Source organism: Cherax quadricarinatus, chromosome 39, assembly GCF_038502225.1.
Source record: "Cherax quadricarinatus isolate ZL_2023a chromosome 39, ASM3850222v1, whole genome shotgun sequence".
Taxonomy (NCBI): Eukaryota; Metazoa; Arthropoda; class Malacostraca; order Decapoda; family Parastacidae; genus Cherax; species Cherax quadricarinatus.
Window position 1 is genome coordinate 14,852,385 of NC_091330.1, and position 14,366 is coordinate 14,866,750.

Below are 14,366 nucleotides of genomic sequence, written 5' to 3' on the forward strand. Positions count from 1 at the left end.
CTCATTATTAGTGTGTGCTGGAACAGACATTTCTCATTATTAGTGTGTGCTGGAACAGACATTTCTCATTATTAGTGTGTGCTGGAACAGACATTCCACATAATTATTGTTTCCAGGAATTGTGATGACTTTCGCACAGCCTTGAGTTAGTACGTTAATACTCAAAATAAACAAGGCAAAGAAGTCAAAACAGATGTATTTTAATATCGACTCGAATAACGGAGTCATATATGTTATTGTACATATCCTATGTACAACATTCATAAGTTATGACTCTTTACGGACGGGGTTTCACGCTCTCTAGACTAGACTAAATCTTTCTCAAGACAACAACAATTAAATGATCTCTTCTCATCTTCATGGACCCTCCGACATCGTTCAGGCACCAAATATGTTTTCGTGCGATATTAAACTAGTTTTTGGTAGAACTTTTGTTAGACCAGGAAAGGCATGCCTGGAGGAACAGTAATGGGTGAAAGTTTTGCTGACCCTCACAGGTACACAACATGAAGTGTTCCTGATGTCCCTGTGCTTCCCGTTTGAGCCTTCGTGTAAACATACATCACTCTTGGTTATTGCTATTGTTACTACAGTCAAAAAAAAGTGCTAAGCTCTTGAGTACATAGTTGTTTTCTTGTTGACCAGATTTTGCATATACTAAAGTTACACCCACTCAATGCAAGGACAGGAATAATATGTACGAGAAGAGTTCATCCTCGTGTCTAGTCAGGATATATACGAAATACAGCAAAAATGTAAGTCAAAGATAGTACTAATATATGTAGAATTATCGACAAAATGTTAGGTAAAAGGTCACATGTGCAACTAATGTGACATTTTATTGTGGTAAGGTTTCGCTCTCCTGGAGCTTTGTTAAACCTTTGTCAATAAATAACAAAAAGGCACAATACCGTGACTGGAACGATACAGAAATAACCCGCACATAGAAGAGAGGAGCTTACGATGACGTTTCGGTCCAGCTTGGACCATTTACAAAGTCACTAACGAGGAGAGCAGGATGAGTATATATAGGCAGGAGGAGGTGGTAGTAGTCGTAGTAGTAGTAGTCGTGGTAGTAGTAGTAGTAGTAGTAGTAGTAGTAGTAGTAGTAGTAGTAGTGGTAGTGGAGGTGGAAGGAAGTAGTAGTGGGGAGGTAGTAAGAGTAGGAGGGGCCAGTCAAATACTAAGAAAGAGGAGCACTGCAAGGGAGCTGGTGCCCACAGAGGGTAAGAGCAAGAACACCGAGGGGGGGGATAAATAAATAAGTAAATAAAGAAGGAACAAATACACAAGGCAGAAGAAAGACAACCCAAAGGAGGAAAAGGAAAGAGGAAAGGGGAAGAGGGACAAGAAGAAAGGAGGAATCATGTTAAGTCAAGAGTGTTGTGAAGTTTGGAACATTTTACAATGTAGTGGGAGAGGAAGACATCTACAGAGACGAAGCCACCACTAAGATTCATACAAGGAAAGTTGTGTATTAGGGAGAATTCAACCAGACGGCGACTGTTAAAGTTGGAAGTAGGGAAGACAGTTTTAGAAGACCAGTCAATAGGATGGCTATGATCTCTGACGTGACAGAACAGAGCATTGTTAGTGTCGGCAAGCCTAACACTATTTTTGTGCTCCCTAAGTCTGTCAGAAACAGATCGACCAGTTTCTCCAAAGTATTGAAGAGGACAGGAGGAACAAGAAATAGAGTAGACACCAGGAACATCTGTAGAGGAAGGAGAGGTATGAACGAGATTAGTGCGAAGTGTTAGTCTGGCGGAAAGTAAGTTTGATGTCGAAGGAACGGAGAGAATTGTTGAGATTAGAAAGACCGGAAATGTAGGGAAGGCAGAGGACAGAAGAGTTCCCAGGAGTAGAGAGTTTGGGAGAGAAGAAATTACGTTTAGCACGTAAGAGGGCAGAGTCTATGAAATGGGCGGAGTTCGCCACTTGCTCACTGTGGAATGCATTGCATTTCATGAGTTTCTGAACTCGTGTGATCATACCCAGATTATTATAATCAAAAAGAAAAAAAGAAGCGCTAAGCCACAAGGGCTATACAGCGGTGATCATACCCAGAGAGCAACTCCACCTGGATATACTCGCCCACCTCAAGGGAAGAAAAAAAGACAGGCAGATGGACAGCAGTAACCTGCACTAAATCCGGCTACAGCTGGACTGCACTGACGCAGGGTACCTATTGATAATGGAAGGAGGGGCAATACCCGAAGCTTCCACTTCCCTCAGGTGATAAGTTTTTCCTGTATGCCTTTTTCCTGCACCCGGTGTTCATGAGTCTTTGTCTACCCTGAAAGGACATCCAACACGGGCCACGAACTTGAGACAAAATGGTGAGGCAAAGTTGAAAAAAAATGTTGGAAAAGATGATAATTAGCAAAATTTTTGTGAAAATATTACCCTAGCCTTTCCTGAATCATGAAATCGTTATAACACGATTACAGTCAAACCACAGAAAGGTGGGGTTTGAATTCATGGCGAGTGAGTCATTAAACTCGCCCCCCTCAAGGAAGGTTCCTTGATGTTGGTGAAGGGCTCTTGGTCTAGGGAATTGGATCTATCCCTGAATTAAGCCTGAATACCTTCCACATCCCCCCACAATCTCTGTATAATCCTACGGGTTTAACGCTTCCCCTTGATTATAATAATAATACTTAAATTCACTGGCCAAGGGTTCAATCCCCACCCGTTCCGTGGCTTATTTCTTGCCTTTCTCATATGAATGTAAACACTGAGAAGAGCAGCGCGCCTCTGGGCACCTACAATACTTCACATGCCAATGCTTTCGACAATAACTGTCGTTAGTTAGGTAGCGTGTGCTCACTGTTACTAGACGGAGAATGTTGCCTCCAGCACACCTTACCAAGTGTGCTGCTACCTTACCAAGTGTGCTGCTACCTTACCAAGTGTGCTGCTACCTTACCAAGTGTGCTGCTACCTTACCAAGTGTGCTGCTACCTTACCAAGTGTGCTGCTACCTTACCAAGTGTGCTGCTACCTTACCAAGTGTGCTGCTACCTTACCAAACTTTTATTACGATACTTTTATATCTGCAGATAAAAGAAGATTGATAACGAACACGTGCGTCTATATCACATAGTTATATTTATTATACGCCTTATGTGATACAACGCTTTCTGAATAGAATGACCTACACAAGTTTAACGCTTCATGTAATAAACAGCTGTCACTTGTGTAAAGTATATGTCAGTTGTGGGTCACCTGCGCCATCTCCAACAGGGTAGTTTTTGGTTAGTGGTTTGGGCATAATAATTTAAGAGAAGATTTATTATAATTAATATATTATATATTACATTAGTACACTGGCCGATTCCCACCAAGGCAGGGTGGCCCGAAAAAGAAAAACTTTCACCATCATTCACTCCATCACTGTCTTGCCAGAAGGGTGCTTTACACTACAGTTTTTAAACTGCAACATTAACACCCCTCCTTCAGAGTGCAGGCACTGTACTTCCCATCTCCAGGACTCAAGTCCGGCCTGCCGGTTTCCCTGAACCCCTTCATAAATGTTACTTTGCTCACACTCCAACAGCACGTCAAGTATTAAAAACCATTTGTCTCCATTCACTCCATTCAAACACGCTCACGCATGCCTGCTGGAAGTCCAAGCCCCTCGCACACAAAACCTCCTTTACCCCCTCCCTCCAACCTTTCCTAGGCCGACCCCTACCCCGCCTTCCTTCCACTACAGACTGATACACTCTTGAAGTCATTCTGTTTCGCTCCATTCTCTCTACATGTCCGAACCACCTCAACAACCCTTCCTCAGCCCTCTGGACAACAGTTTTGGTAATCCCGCACCTCTTCCTAACTTCCAAACTATGAATTCTCTGCATTATATTCACACCACACATTGCCCTCAGACATGACATCTCCACTGCCTCCAGCCTTCTCCTCGCTGCAACATTCATCACCCATGCTTCACACCCATATAAGAGCGTTGGTTAAACTAAACTCTCATACATTCCTCTCTTTGCCTCCAAGGACAAAGTTCTTTGTCACCACAGACTCCTAAGTGCACCACTCACTCTTTTCCCCTCATCAATTCTATGATTCACCTCATCTTTCATAGACCCATCCGCTGACACGTCCACTCCCAAATATCTGAATACATTCACCTCCTCCATACTCTCTCTCTCCAATCTGATACCCAATCTTTCATCACCTAATCTTTTAGTTATCCTCATAACCTTATTCTTTCCTGTATTCACTTTTAATTTTCTTCTTTTGCACACCCTACCAAATTCATCCACCAATCTCTACAACTCCTCTTCAGAATCTCCCAAGAGCACAGTGTCATCAGCAAAGAGCAACTGTGACAACTCCCACTTTATGTGTGATTCTTTATCTTTTAACTCCACGCCTCTTGCCAAGACCCTCGCATTTACTTCTCTTACAACCCCATCTATAAATATATTAAACAACCACGGTGACATCACACATCCTTGTCTAAGGCCTACTTTTACTGGGAAATAATATCCCTCTTTCCTACATACTCTAACTTGAGCCTTACTATCCTCGTAAAAACTCTTCACTGCTTTCAGTAACCTACCTATTATACCATACACCTGCAACATCTGCCACATTGCCCCCCTATCTACCGTATCAAACGCCTTTTCCAAATCCATAAATGCCACAAAAACCTCTTTAGCCTTATCTAAATACTGTTCACTTATATGTTTCACTGTAATTATATATTAACTAAAAGGGCCACACGAGGGTTGTTCAGAACCTTAAATCACGCAAATACCGACATCGAGCTCTCAAATATATACACAGAGATATACATTTAAAGTATTAATATATATATATATATATATATATATATATATATATATATATATATATATATATATATATATATATATATATATATATATAGATGGGATATATATAGATGGGATACAAGGAGAATAGAAGCATCAGGGAAGAGAGAGGTGAAGGTTTATAAACTAAAAGAGGAGGCAGTTAGGGTAAGATATAAACAGCTATTGGAGGATAGATGGGCTAATGAGAGCATAGGCAATGGGGTCGAAGAGGTATGGGGTAGGTTTAAAAATGTAGTGTTAGAGTGTTCAGCAGAAGTTTGTGGTTACAGGAAAGTGGGTGCAGGAGGGAAGAGGAGCGATTGGTGGAATGATGATGTAAAGAGAGTAGTAAGGGAGAAAAAGTTAGCATATGAGAAGTTTTTACAAAGTAGAAGTGATGCAAGGAGGGAAGAGTATATGGAGAAAAAGAGAGAGGTTAAGAGAGTGGTGAAGCAATGTAAAAAGAGAGCAAATGAGAGAGTGGGTGAGATGTTATCAACAAATTTTGTTGAAAATAAGAAAAAGTTTTGGAGTGAGATTAACAAGTTAAGAAAGCCTAGAGAACAAATGGATTTGTCAGTTAAAAATAGGAGAGGAGAGTTATTAAATGGAGAGTTAGAGGTATTGGGAAGATGGAAGGAATATTTTGAGGAATTGTTAAATGTTGATGAAGATAGGGAAGCTGTGATTTCGTGTATAGGGCAAGGAGGAATAACATCTTGTAGGAGTGAGGAAGAGCCAGTTGTGAGTGTGGGGGAAGTTCGTGAGGCAGTAGGTAAAATGAAAGGGGGTAAGGCAGCCGGGATTGATGGGATAAAGATAGAAATGTTAAAAGCAGGTGGGGATATAGTTTTGGAGTGGTTGGTGAAATTGTTTAATAAATGTATGGAAGAGGGTAAGGTACCTAGGGATTGGCAGAGAGCATGCATAGTTCCTTTGTATAAAGGCAAAGGGGATAAAAGAGAGTGCAAAAATTATAGGGGGATAAGTCTGTTGAGTGTACCTGGTAAAGTGTATGGTAGAGTTATAATTGAAAGAATTAAGAGTAAGACGGAGAATAGGATAGCAGATGAACAAGGAGGCTTTAGGAAAGGTAGGGGGTGTGTGGACCAGGTGTTTACAGTGAAACATATAAGTGAACAGTATTTAGATAAGGCTAAAGAGGTCTTTGTGGCATTTATGGATTTGGAAAAGGCGTATGACAGGGTGGATAGGGGGGCAATGTGGCAGATGTTGCAAGTGTATGGTGTAGGAGGTAGGTTACTGAAAGCAGTGAAGAGTTTTTACGAGGATAGTGAGGCTCAAGTTAGAGTATGTAGGAAAGAGGGAAATTTTTTCCCAGTAAAAGTAGGCCTTAGACAAGGATGTGTGATGTCACCGTGGTTGTTTAATATATTTATAGATGGGGTTGTAAGAGAAGTAAATGCGAGGGTCTTGGCAAGAGGCGTGGAGTTAAAAGATAAAGAATCACACACAAAGTGGGAGTTGTCACAGCTGCTCTTTGCTGATGACACTGTGCTCTTGGGAGATTCTGAAGAGAAGTTGCAGAGATTGGTGGATGAATTTGGTAGGGTGTGCAAAAGAAGAAAATTAAAGGTGAATACAGGAAAGAGTAAGGTTATGAGGATAACAAAAAGATTAGGTGATGAAAGATTGAATATCAGATTGGAGGGAGAGAGTATGGAGGAGGTGAACGTATTCAGATATTTGGGAGTGGACGTGTCAGCGGATGGGTCTATGAAAGATGAGGTGAATCATAGAATTGATGAGGGAAAAAGAGTGAGTGGTGCACTTAGGAGTCTGTGGAGACAAAGAACTTTGTCTTTGGAGGCAAAGAGGGGAATGTATGAGAGTATAGTTTTACCAACGCTCTTATATGGGTGTGAAGCGTGGGTGATGAATGTTGCAGCGAGGAGAAGGCTGGAGGCAGTGGAGATGTCATGTCTGAGGGCAATGTGTGGTGTGAATATAATGCAGAGAATTCGTAGTTTGGAAGTTAGGAGGAGGTGCGGGATTACCAAAACTGTTGTCCAGAGGGCTGAGGAAGGGTTGTTGAGGTGGTTCGGACATGTAGAGAGAATGGAGCGAAACAGAATGACTTCAAGAGTGTATCAGTCTGTAGTGGAAGGAAGGCGGGGTAGGGGTCGGCCTAGGAAGGGTTGGAGGGAGGGGGTAAAGGAGGTTTTGTGTGCGAGGGGCTTGGACTTCCAGCAGGCATGCTTGAGCGTGTTTGATAGGAGTGAATGGAGACAAATGGTTTTTAATACTTGACGTGCTGTTGGAGTGTGAGCAAAGTAACATTTATGAAGGGATTCAGGGAAACCGGCAGGCCGGACTTGAGTCCTGGAGATGGGAAGTACAGTGCCTGCACTCTGAAGGAGGGGTGTTAATGTTGCAGTTTAAAAACTGTAGTGTAAAGCACCCTTCTGGCAAGACAGTGATGGAGTGAATGATGGTGAAAGTTTTTCTTTTTCGGGCCACCCTGCCTTGGTGGGAATCGGCCGGTGTGATAATAAATAATATATATATATATGCAATAAAATCACATTGAACAGGTGATTTCAAAATATGCAAAACAACCACTCTGAAAGAATAGAGAAATTCCAAGCGCTTTCGTGACTACTCACATTATCAAGGAACTATGAAAGTGAAGCATCCAAGGAAGCTATATAAGGGGTCCGGCCAGCACCTCACTATCAGATCCCACAACGGTTAAACACATATATATACATGTATATATACACATATATATATATATATATATATATATATATATATATATATATATATATATATATATATATATATATATATATATATATAAAGAAAGTCAAGCCCCTAAGTTGGGCATGTTGATGTGAGATGTTGGCCGCGAAATTATCATACTGGTTTAGGGCAGAGTTCACCACTTGCTCACTTTGGAATGCATTGCATTTCACGAGTTTCTGAACTCGTGTGATCATACCCAGAGAGCAACTCCACCTGGATGTACTCGCCCACCAGCAGCAGCCTCCACTAAATCCGGCTACAGCTGGACTGCACTGACGCAGGGTACCTATTGATAATGGGAGGAAGGGGAAGACCCGAAGCTTCCACTTCCCTCAGGTGATAAGTTTTTCCCGTATGCCTTTTTTCTTCATACTGTGTTCATGAGTCTTTGTCTACCCTGAAAGGACATCCACCACTGATCATGAACTTGAGACAAAGGGGTGAGGCAAAGACGAAAATAATGTTGGAAAAGAAGATAATTAGCAACATTTTTGTGAAAATATTACCCTAGCCTTTCCTGAATCACGAAATCGTTATAACGTGATTAGAGACAAACCATGGAAAGGGTGGGATTTGAATTTATGGCGAGTGAGTCGTTAAAGTCACTCGCCATACAAAAAAGCAACCACACACACATAAAAAAAACACGGGGGGGGAGGTTACCTGGAGGTTACCTGGAGGTTATTCCGGGGATCAACGCCCCCGAGGCCCGGTCCATGACGAGGCGTTGAATGATAGCTCTAGGCATTTCGTGTTGCAATCAAAACCTGATGATGTGTTAATTGCAACATGAAGTGCCTAAAGCTATCATTCAACTCCCGATTGCGGTGGTTTTGCATCATGTATCGCCTGGTGATAATATATATATATATATATATATATATATATATATATATATATATATATATATATATATATATATATATATATATATATATATATATATATATATATATATATATAAAAGGTCTAGGAGTTTACCGGTATTTTGATTACGTGTTTCACTATATAACTGTTTACTCAAGCAATTACTCAGACACTCAGGTGTTAACTTTTTTGACCCATGACTACGCGGTGACGCTTCAGGAGCTGATTCAAGAATAGTAAATAATGTTGGTAGAATTACCGACAATATGTTAGGTAACAGGACACATATATAACTAATGTGGCTTAACGAAGCTCCCGGAAAGCGAAACGTTGCAACAATAAAATGTTGCATTAGTTGCACATGTGTTCTTTAAATTAACGATTTAAGGGAAGTTTAACAGCTTCAAGTGGTTCCCCAAACCCAGAGGTTGTCTTACATCGTTTAATTCAATCAAAATACTGGGCTACGGCTCCGTTAAATGTAACTCCTTCAAAGAGGAATGTCGTGACGTTGATGAAGTGTTATTGATCCAAGGAATTTGAGTTAGCTTTGTTTTCCTTGAATCAAACCTCAGTATCTTCCATTCCTTAGGCACTGTATGACCCTTACGGATATAACGCTTTCCTATTGAAACGCAAACGGTATGGACACATTTTCTAAATCTACTATCCCTGTTTATTGTGCTGTGTTAGGCTAACCAACATGTCCTAGGAAATAGGACAAGTGTTTCCTGATGCGGGTCTTGGCCATATGATGACCTACAGCTGGAACTTTTGGTTATCTGATCGAGGCCTTCCGCCGGCTTACCGGTCCACCCCATCAAAAATTATTGTTAGGACTTATTATACTTTTCACCATACCTATTGAATTCACATGCTTCCGTACGATCAGCATCACCAACATTGAATGGATGTGGATGTCTGGTAGAGTAGTATCACCTGTGGCCGCCGTGTCCACTGCTGCCCAGGGCTCTAGTGACATTCCTTCATGGAGGTTAACAAGGTCGCCGGGATTGCCAGACACAAGATCAAGGTTCTCTCAGAACTGCAGATGAGTCGGGAGAAAATCTCTTCATGATGCTATGCATTAGTGTCTTCCACGTCATCTTCTGTTGCATTTCAACCCTTGTATGTAATCCTTGGTATATGTAATCCTTGTTGTATGTAATCCCTTGGTGTATGTAATTCCTTGTTGCATTTAACCCTTCATGGGGCAAATGGCCATAAATTTAGAAATTCAAACTGAATTCCCTATAGTGGATAGAGTAACTCATTATAAGGTCAATGAGCCCATATAAATGGAATTCTGATGGTTAGTGTTCAAGCAATTGCACCCAAATTTATTATGGGCTGCTCGTTTAAGGGAGTATAAATCTGAATGTTGCAAACTTGCATAGGCTAATAAAACAGCAAATAACTATTTTTTTAATTTATTATACAAACAGACAATATAAAAAACATAAATGGAACTTGTATCCAAACCTTTTTTAGGTATTAGAAAAATATAAAAAGAAACCAAATTGCTACATTGACACACTGCAAAGGGGTAAATTTTTCAAGTCCCATATTCTTGAATTCCCTGAGAAAGAACAGTCATTGTATATTACTAATTGCTAGAATGGAAGGGTATGAAGCAATTTTTATCCTTCTTTATGCATAGATTTACTTTGCATATGAAGCAATAAAATGACGATGTGGTATAATTGTTCTTGTTCAACAGGCTTCTCCTCGATCCTAATACCTTTCTTTTTCTTGAATACTTTTCACTTTTTATCTGGCGTTTCTTCCTCATCATCACTTGACACCTCTTCATCTAGTGGCAAGTATTCATCACCACTTTCAAGCAAGCAATTATGGGTCATCTACCTCCAGTTCTGAGTCACTTTCCTCCAAAACACTGACATTTTGACTTGGTGTTGGAGGGCTCACCATAAAACAATTTCTCATTGATCTGGAAGGACAATAAAAATGTTCTGTACACATCCAGACCACTACAAAATTCATATAAGCAATAGAAATATTTTTTATAAATATTTATTTACTGAAATTGAAAACTGCCCCTAAAAGGGCACAACAAAATTTTTTGAGGTCTCTTTTGTTGCACTATTTTCATTTGCATGGTACACTCATATTATGCTTCACACGGCCTTTATATATATATATATATATCAAAATATGCCCAAACTATTCATTTACGCACTAGACATAACAATCAGTACTTACCGACATTGTAGAGGATAAAATCCAAGGGTATTTGAGTCTCACTAGAGGAAAAAATTTTACTCTCGGTGACGCCAAGTTAGTTAGTTTAATATGTTTATTATGCACCCCATACCCATCCTGTGGGCGGTAGTCAAAAGATTACAGAGGTACATAATTGGTCCAGGGACTGGACTCCAAAGTTTTGATAGCTGAGCAAGTTACAAAGGTAATGAACTAGATCTGGTCATAATCATGACCAAGTTACAAAGGTAATGAGCTCCAGGTAGAGCTGGTCACACTCATGAATAATTGCAAAGGTAATGAATCATAAACACATTAATCATGAGAATTTACAAAGGTAATGAGCTCCAGGTAGAGCTGGTCACAATCATGACAAGTTTCAAAGGTAATGAATGATAAACACGTTATCACATGATTACAATCATAGACAAATTACAGAGTAATGAGCAGTAAACAAACATAGCAGGGAATTCATCCATTGCCCCAACAACAGATGTTGCTAGGTGCCTGTCTCTCCTCGGTAGACAGCCATTGCAAACAGCAGCATGTTGCCCTGGGATCTGCTGCTTGCACGAGCACCATCGACCCTCCCCAAGAGGTCCAAGAAGCCAGTGACTCCGTTAGCAGCCCGATGAAGAGCTCCCCTAGGGACATGTCAGCGTCCTGGTGGACGCCAAGTTGATTGAAGATCCCAGGCCCTCGTGTGCACGGATGTTGAGGCTTGAGGAACTGAGTACACACTGCCTGTGGCACACCTGACAGCTGCCTCGCGGTCGAACTCCACGATGCTGTCCCTGTAGTGGAAGTTCCTGTGAGCCCGGCACTCCCTGCAGTGCCATCGCTGACATCGTGGGTTAGGGGAGAAGTACCCTCTACTGATGGGGTGGCGCTGGGAGTTGGGTGGGTGAGGCGGGGGAGACGCGCAGGTGTTGAGGCGTTATGAAAGGGTCACTGTTTACTACACACGCCCTCCCCCTCCCCCCAGCGGAGAGGGGGGGAGGCGCTGACTGGTCCTGACTCGACAACACCAAATCCTCTGAAACTGCACAACACTTCAACTATTTACGCTGAAACGATGCACTGGGATGTCCGTTCGCTGCTCTGGTATCTTCTCCAAGCATTCACACTGAGTTCTGTTAAGTAGGGACCTGGTCAGCCTCTTTGACCAGGAGCTATCCTTGAAAATCCCGCAGCTAGCCCGCTACACAACCTGCCGTGTCGGCCATGTTGAGCCCTGGTGCGGTGACGCCAAGCCAGAAGTGTTTACATCTTGGTCTCTCAACCAATGGGAGGCGAGAACAGGACAGCACCACTTAGCTGAAGCGACTCAAGGAAGGCTTGTGATTGGTCAGAAATAAAGAACGGGAATCTAGATGCGCGGCACGAGTAGGATGACGCTCAGAAAATCACGTGCTCAGACCCACATATATAAATAACAAAAAGGCACAATACCGTGACTGGAACGATACACAAATAACCCGCACATAAAAGAAAGAAGCTTACGACGACGTTTCGGTCCGACTTATTTCCTTATTTCCCACTTCTACCACTACCACTACTACTACCTCTTCTTCTTCTACTACAACTACTGATGAAATTAAGACACATGTGCGGCGTCTGGTTGTCTTTGTTGTGGACGTTTCGCCATCCAGTGGCTGGCTGGATGGCGAAACGTCTACGGTGGGGATGCCCGGGTGTTGTGCATGTGTCTTAATTTCATCCTGTCGGTATTATATACAATTCTTGTACTACTACTACTACTACTACTACTACTACTACTACTACTACTACTACCTCCACCTCTTCCTGCCTATATATAGCCGTCCTGCTCCACCTCTGTTAGTGTGACTTTGTCAATGGTCCAAGTCGGACTGAAACGTCGTCGTAAGCTTCTCTCTTTTATGTGCGGGTTATTTGTGTATCAGACCCACATATTTTGCGGTCTGCCCTTGGCAGGCCATCTCTTGGTCAGTTATCACCTTGCCGCAAACAGTTTAATACTTAATTCAATTTTTCATTTACATCATTAAAATATTGCAGAACTAGATGAAGGGAAGCTTAGGAATAATCAAAATATTTTTTACGAAGCTGTATTACACTCAGAGTAAATGTATTATACACTTTATTATTATTATGATTATTATTATTATTATTATTATTATTATTATTATTATTATTATTATTATTATTATTATTATTATTATTATTATTATTACTGTTATTATTATTATTATTATTATTATTATTATTATTATTATTATTATTATTATTATTATTATTATTATTATGATTATTATTATTATTATTATTATTATTATTATTATTATTATTATTATTACTGTTATTGTTATTATTATTATTATTATTATTATTATTATTATTATTATTACTGTTATTATTATTATTATTATTATTATTATTATTATTATTATTATTATTATTATTATTATTACTGTTATTGTTATTATTATTATTATTATTATTATTATTATTATTATTACTGTTATTGTTATTATTATTATTATTATTATTATTATTATTATTATTATTATTATTATTACTGTTATTGTTATTATTATTATTATTATTATTATTATTATTATTATTATTATTATTATTATAATTATTATTATTACTGTTATTATTATTATTATTATTATTATTATTATTATTATTATTATTATTATTATTATTGTTGTTGTTATTATTATTACTGTTATTGTTATCATTACTATTATTAATAGTAGTAATACTAGCAGTAGTAATAATAGTAGCAGATATAGCGACCATACAGCTTCCAGGGAATGGTAACTAACTAGATTTTATCCGTAGAGGAAGGGGAGACAAGCTCCAGTGCCTTGGAACAAGAGTCCTTCCCTAAAGCATCCTCCCCTTCCATCCCAGAGGATCCCTGACTAACGAGTGTCCTGGCGGTTGCAGGTTGCTCACCAAATGGTTCGAGATGTCTGGTTACCTCTGGATCTATCAGTACCGTTTCTTTGACATCCCGTGGAACTCTCCGGCAGCCTGGTGGGCAGGGTTCCTGGCGGCGGACTTCGTCTACTACTGGTTCCATCGAGCATCCCACGGTTTGTAAAAACAGATAGCCCACGCTTACAGGCGTTTCTTACGGTTTGTAAACACAGACAGCCCACACTTACAGACGTTTCTTATAGTTTGTAAACACAGATAGCCCACACTTATGGGTGTTTCTTATGGATTGTAAACACAGATAGCCCACACTTATGGGTGTTTATTATGGACTGTAAACACAGATAGCCCACACTTATGGGCGTTTCTTATGGATTGTAAACACAGATAGCCCACATTTACAGGCGTTTCTTACGGTTTGTAAACACAGATAGCCCACATTTACAGGCGTTTCTTACGGTTTGTAAACACAGATAGCCCACATTTACAGGCGTTTCTTACGGTTTGTAAACACAGATAGCACACATTTATGGGTGTTTCTTGGACGGAAATAAATGGTATAAAATACTGCTTAAGTGTTTATATTTCCATGGGTATTTCTTACAGATAACTCACACTTGGACGTTTCTCAAGGTTTGTAAAAACAACCCAAACGTTGGATGTTTCCCACTGTTTGTAAACATAAATAATCCACACTTTGCACGTTTCCCACTGTTTATAAACACAGATTTAGTTACAGAT

The 14,366-nt window shown here is 40.1% G+C and overlaps 1 protein-coding gene and 1 long non-coding RNA gene across 2 annotated transcripts in view; one reads left to right on the plus strand and one right to left on the minus strand.

Annotated features, from left to right (window-relative positions):
* LOC128696248 (alkylglycerol monooxygenase-like) overlaps positions 1-14,366 on the plus strand; it is an 85,233-nt gene that overhangs the window by 58,821 nt on the left and 12,046 nt on the right. The window contains exon 3 of the mRNA XM_070092436.1: positions 13,635-13,783. Within this exon, the coding sequence (XP_069948537.1) occupies positions 13,635-13,783 (149 nt within the window). The remainder of the gene's footprint in view (positions 1-13,634; positions 13,784-14,366) is intronic.
* LOC138853772 (uncharacterized) lies at positions 9,886-12,106 on the minus strand. The gene is made up of 2 exons (XR_011392925.1): positions 10,695-12,106; positions 9,886-10,422 (listed from the first exon to the last, which is right to left on the minus strand). It is a non-coding gene; the product is annotated as an uncharacterized lncRNA (long non-coding RNA).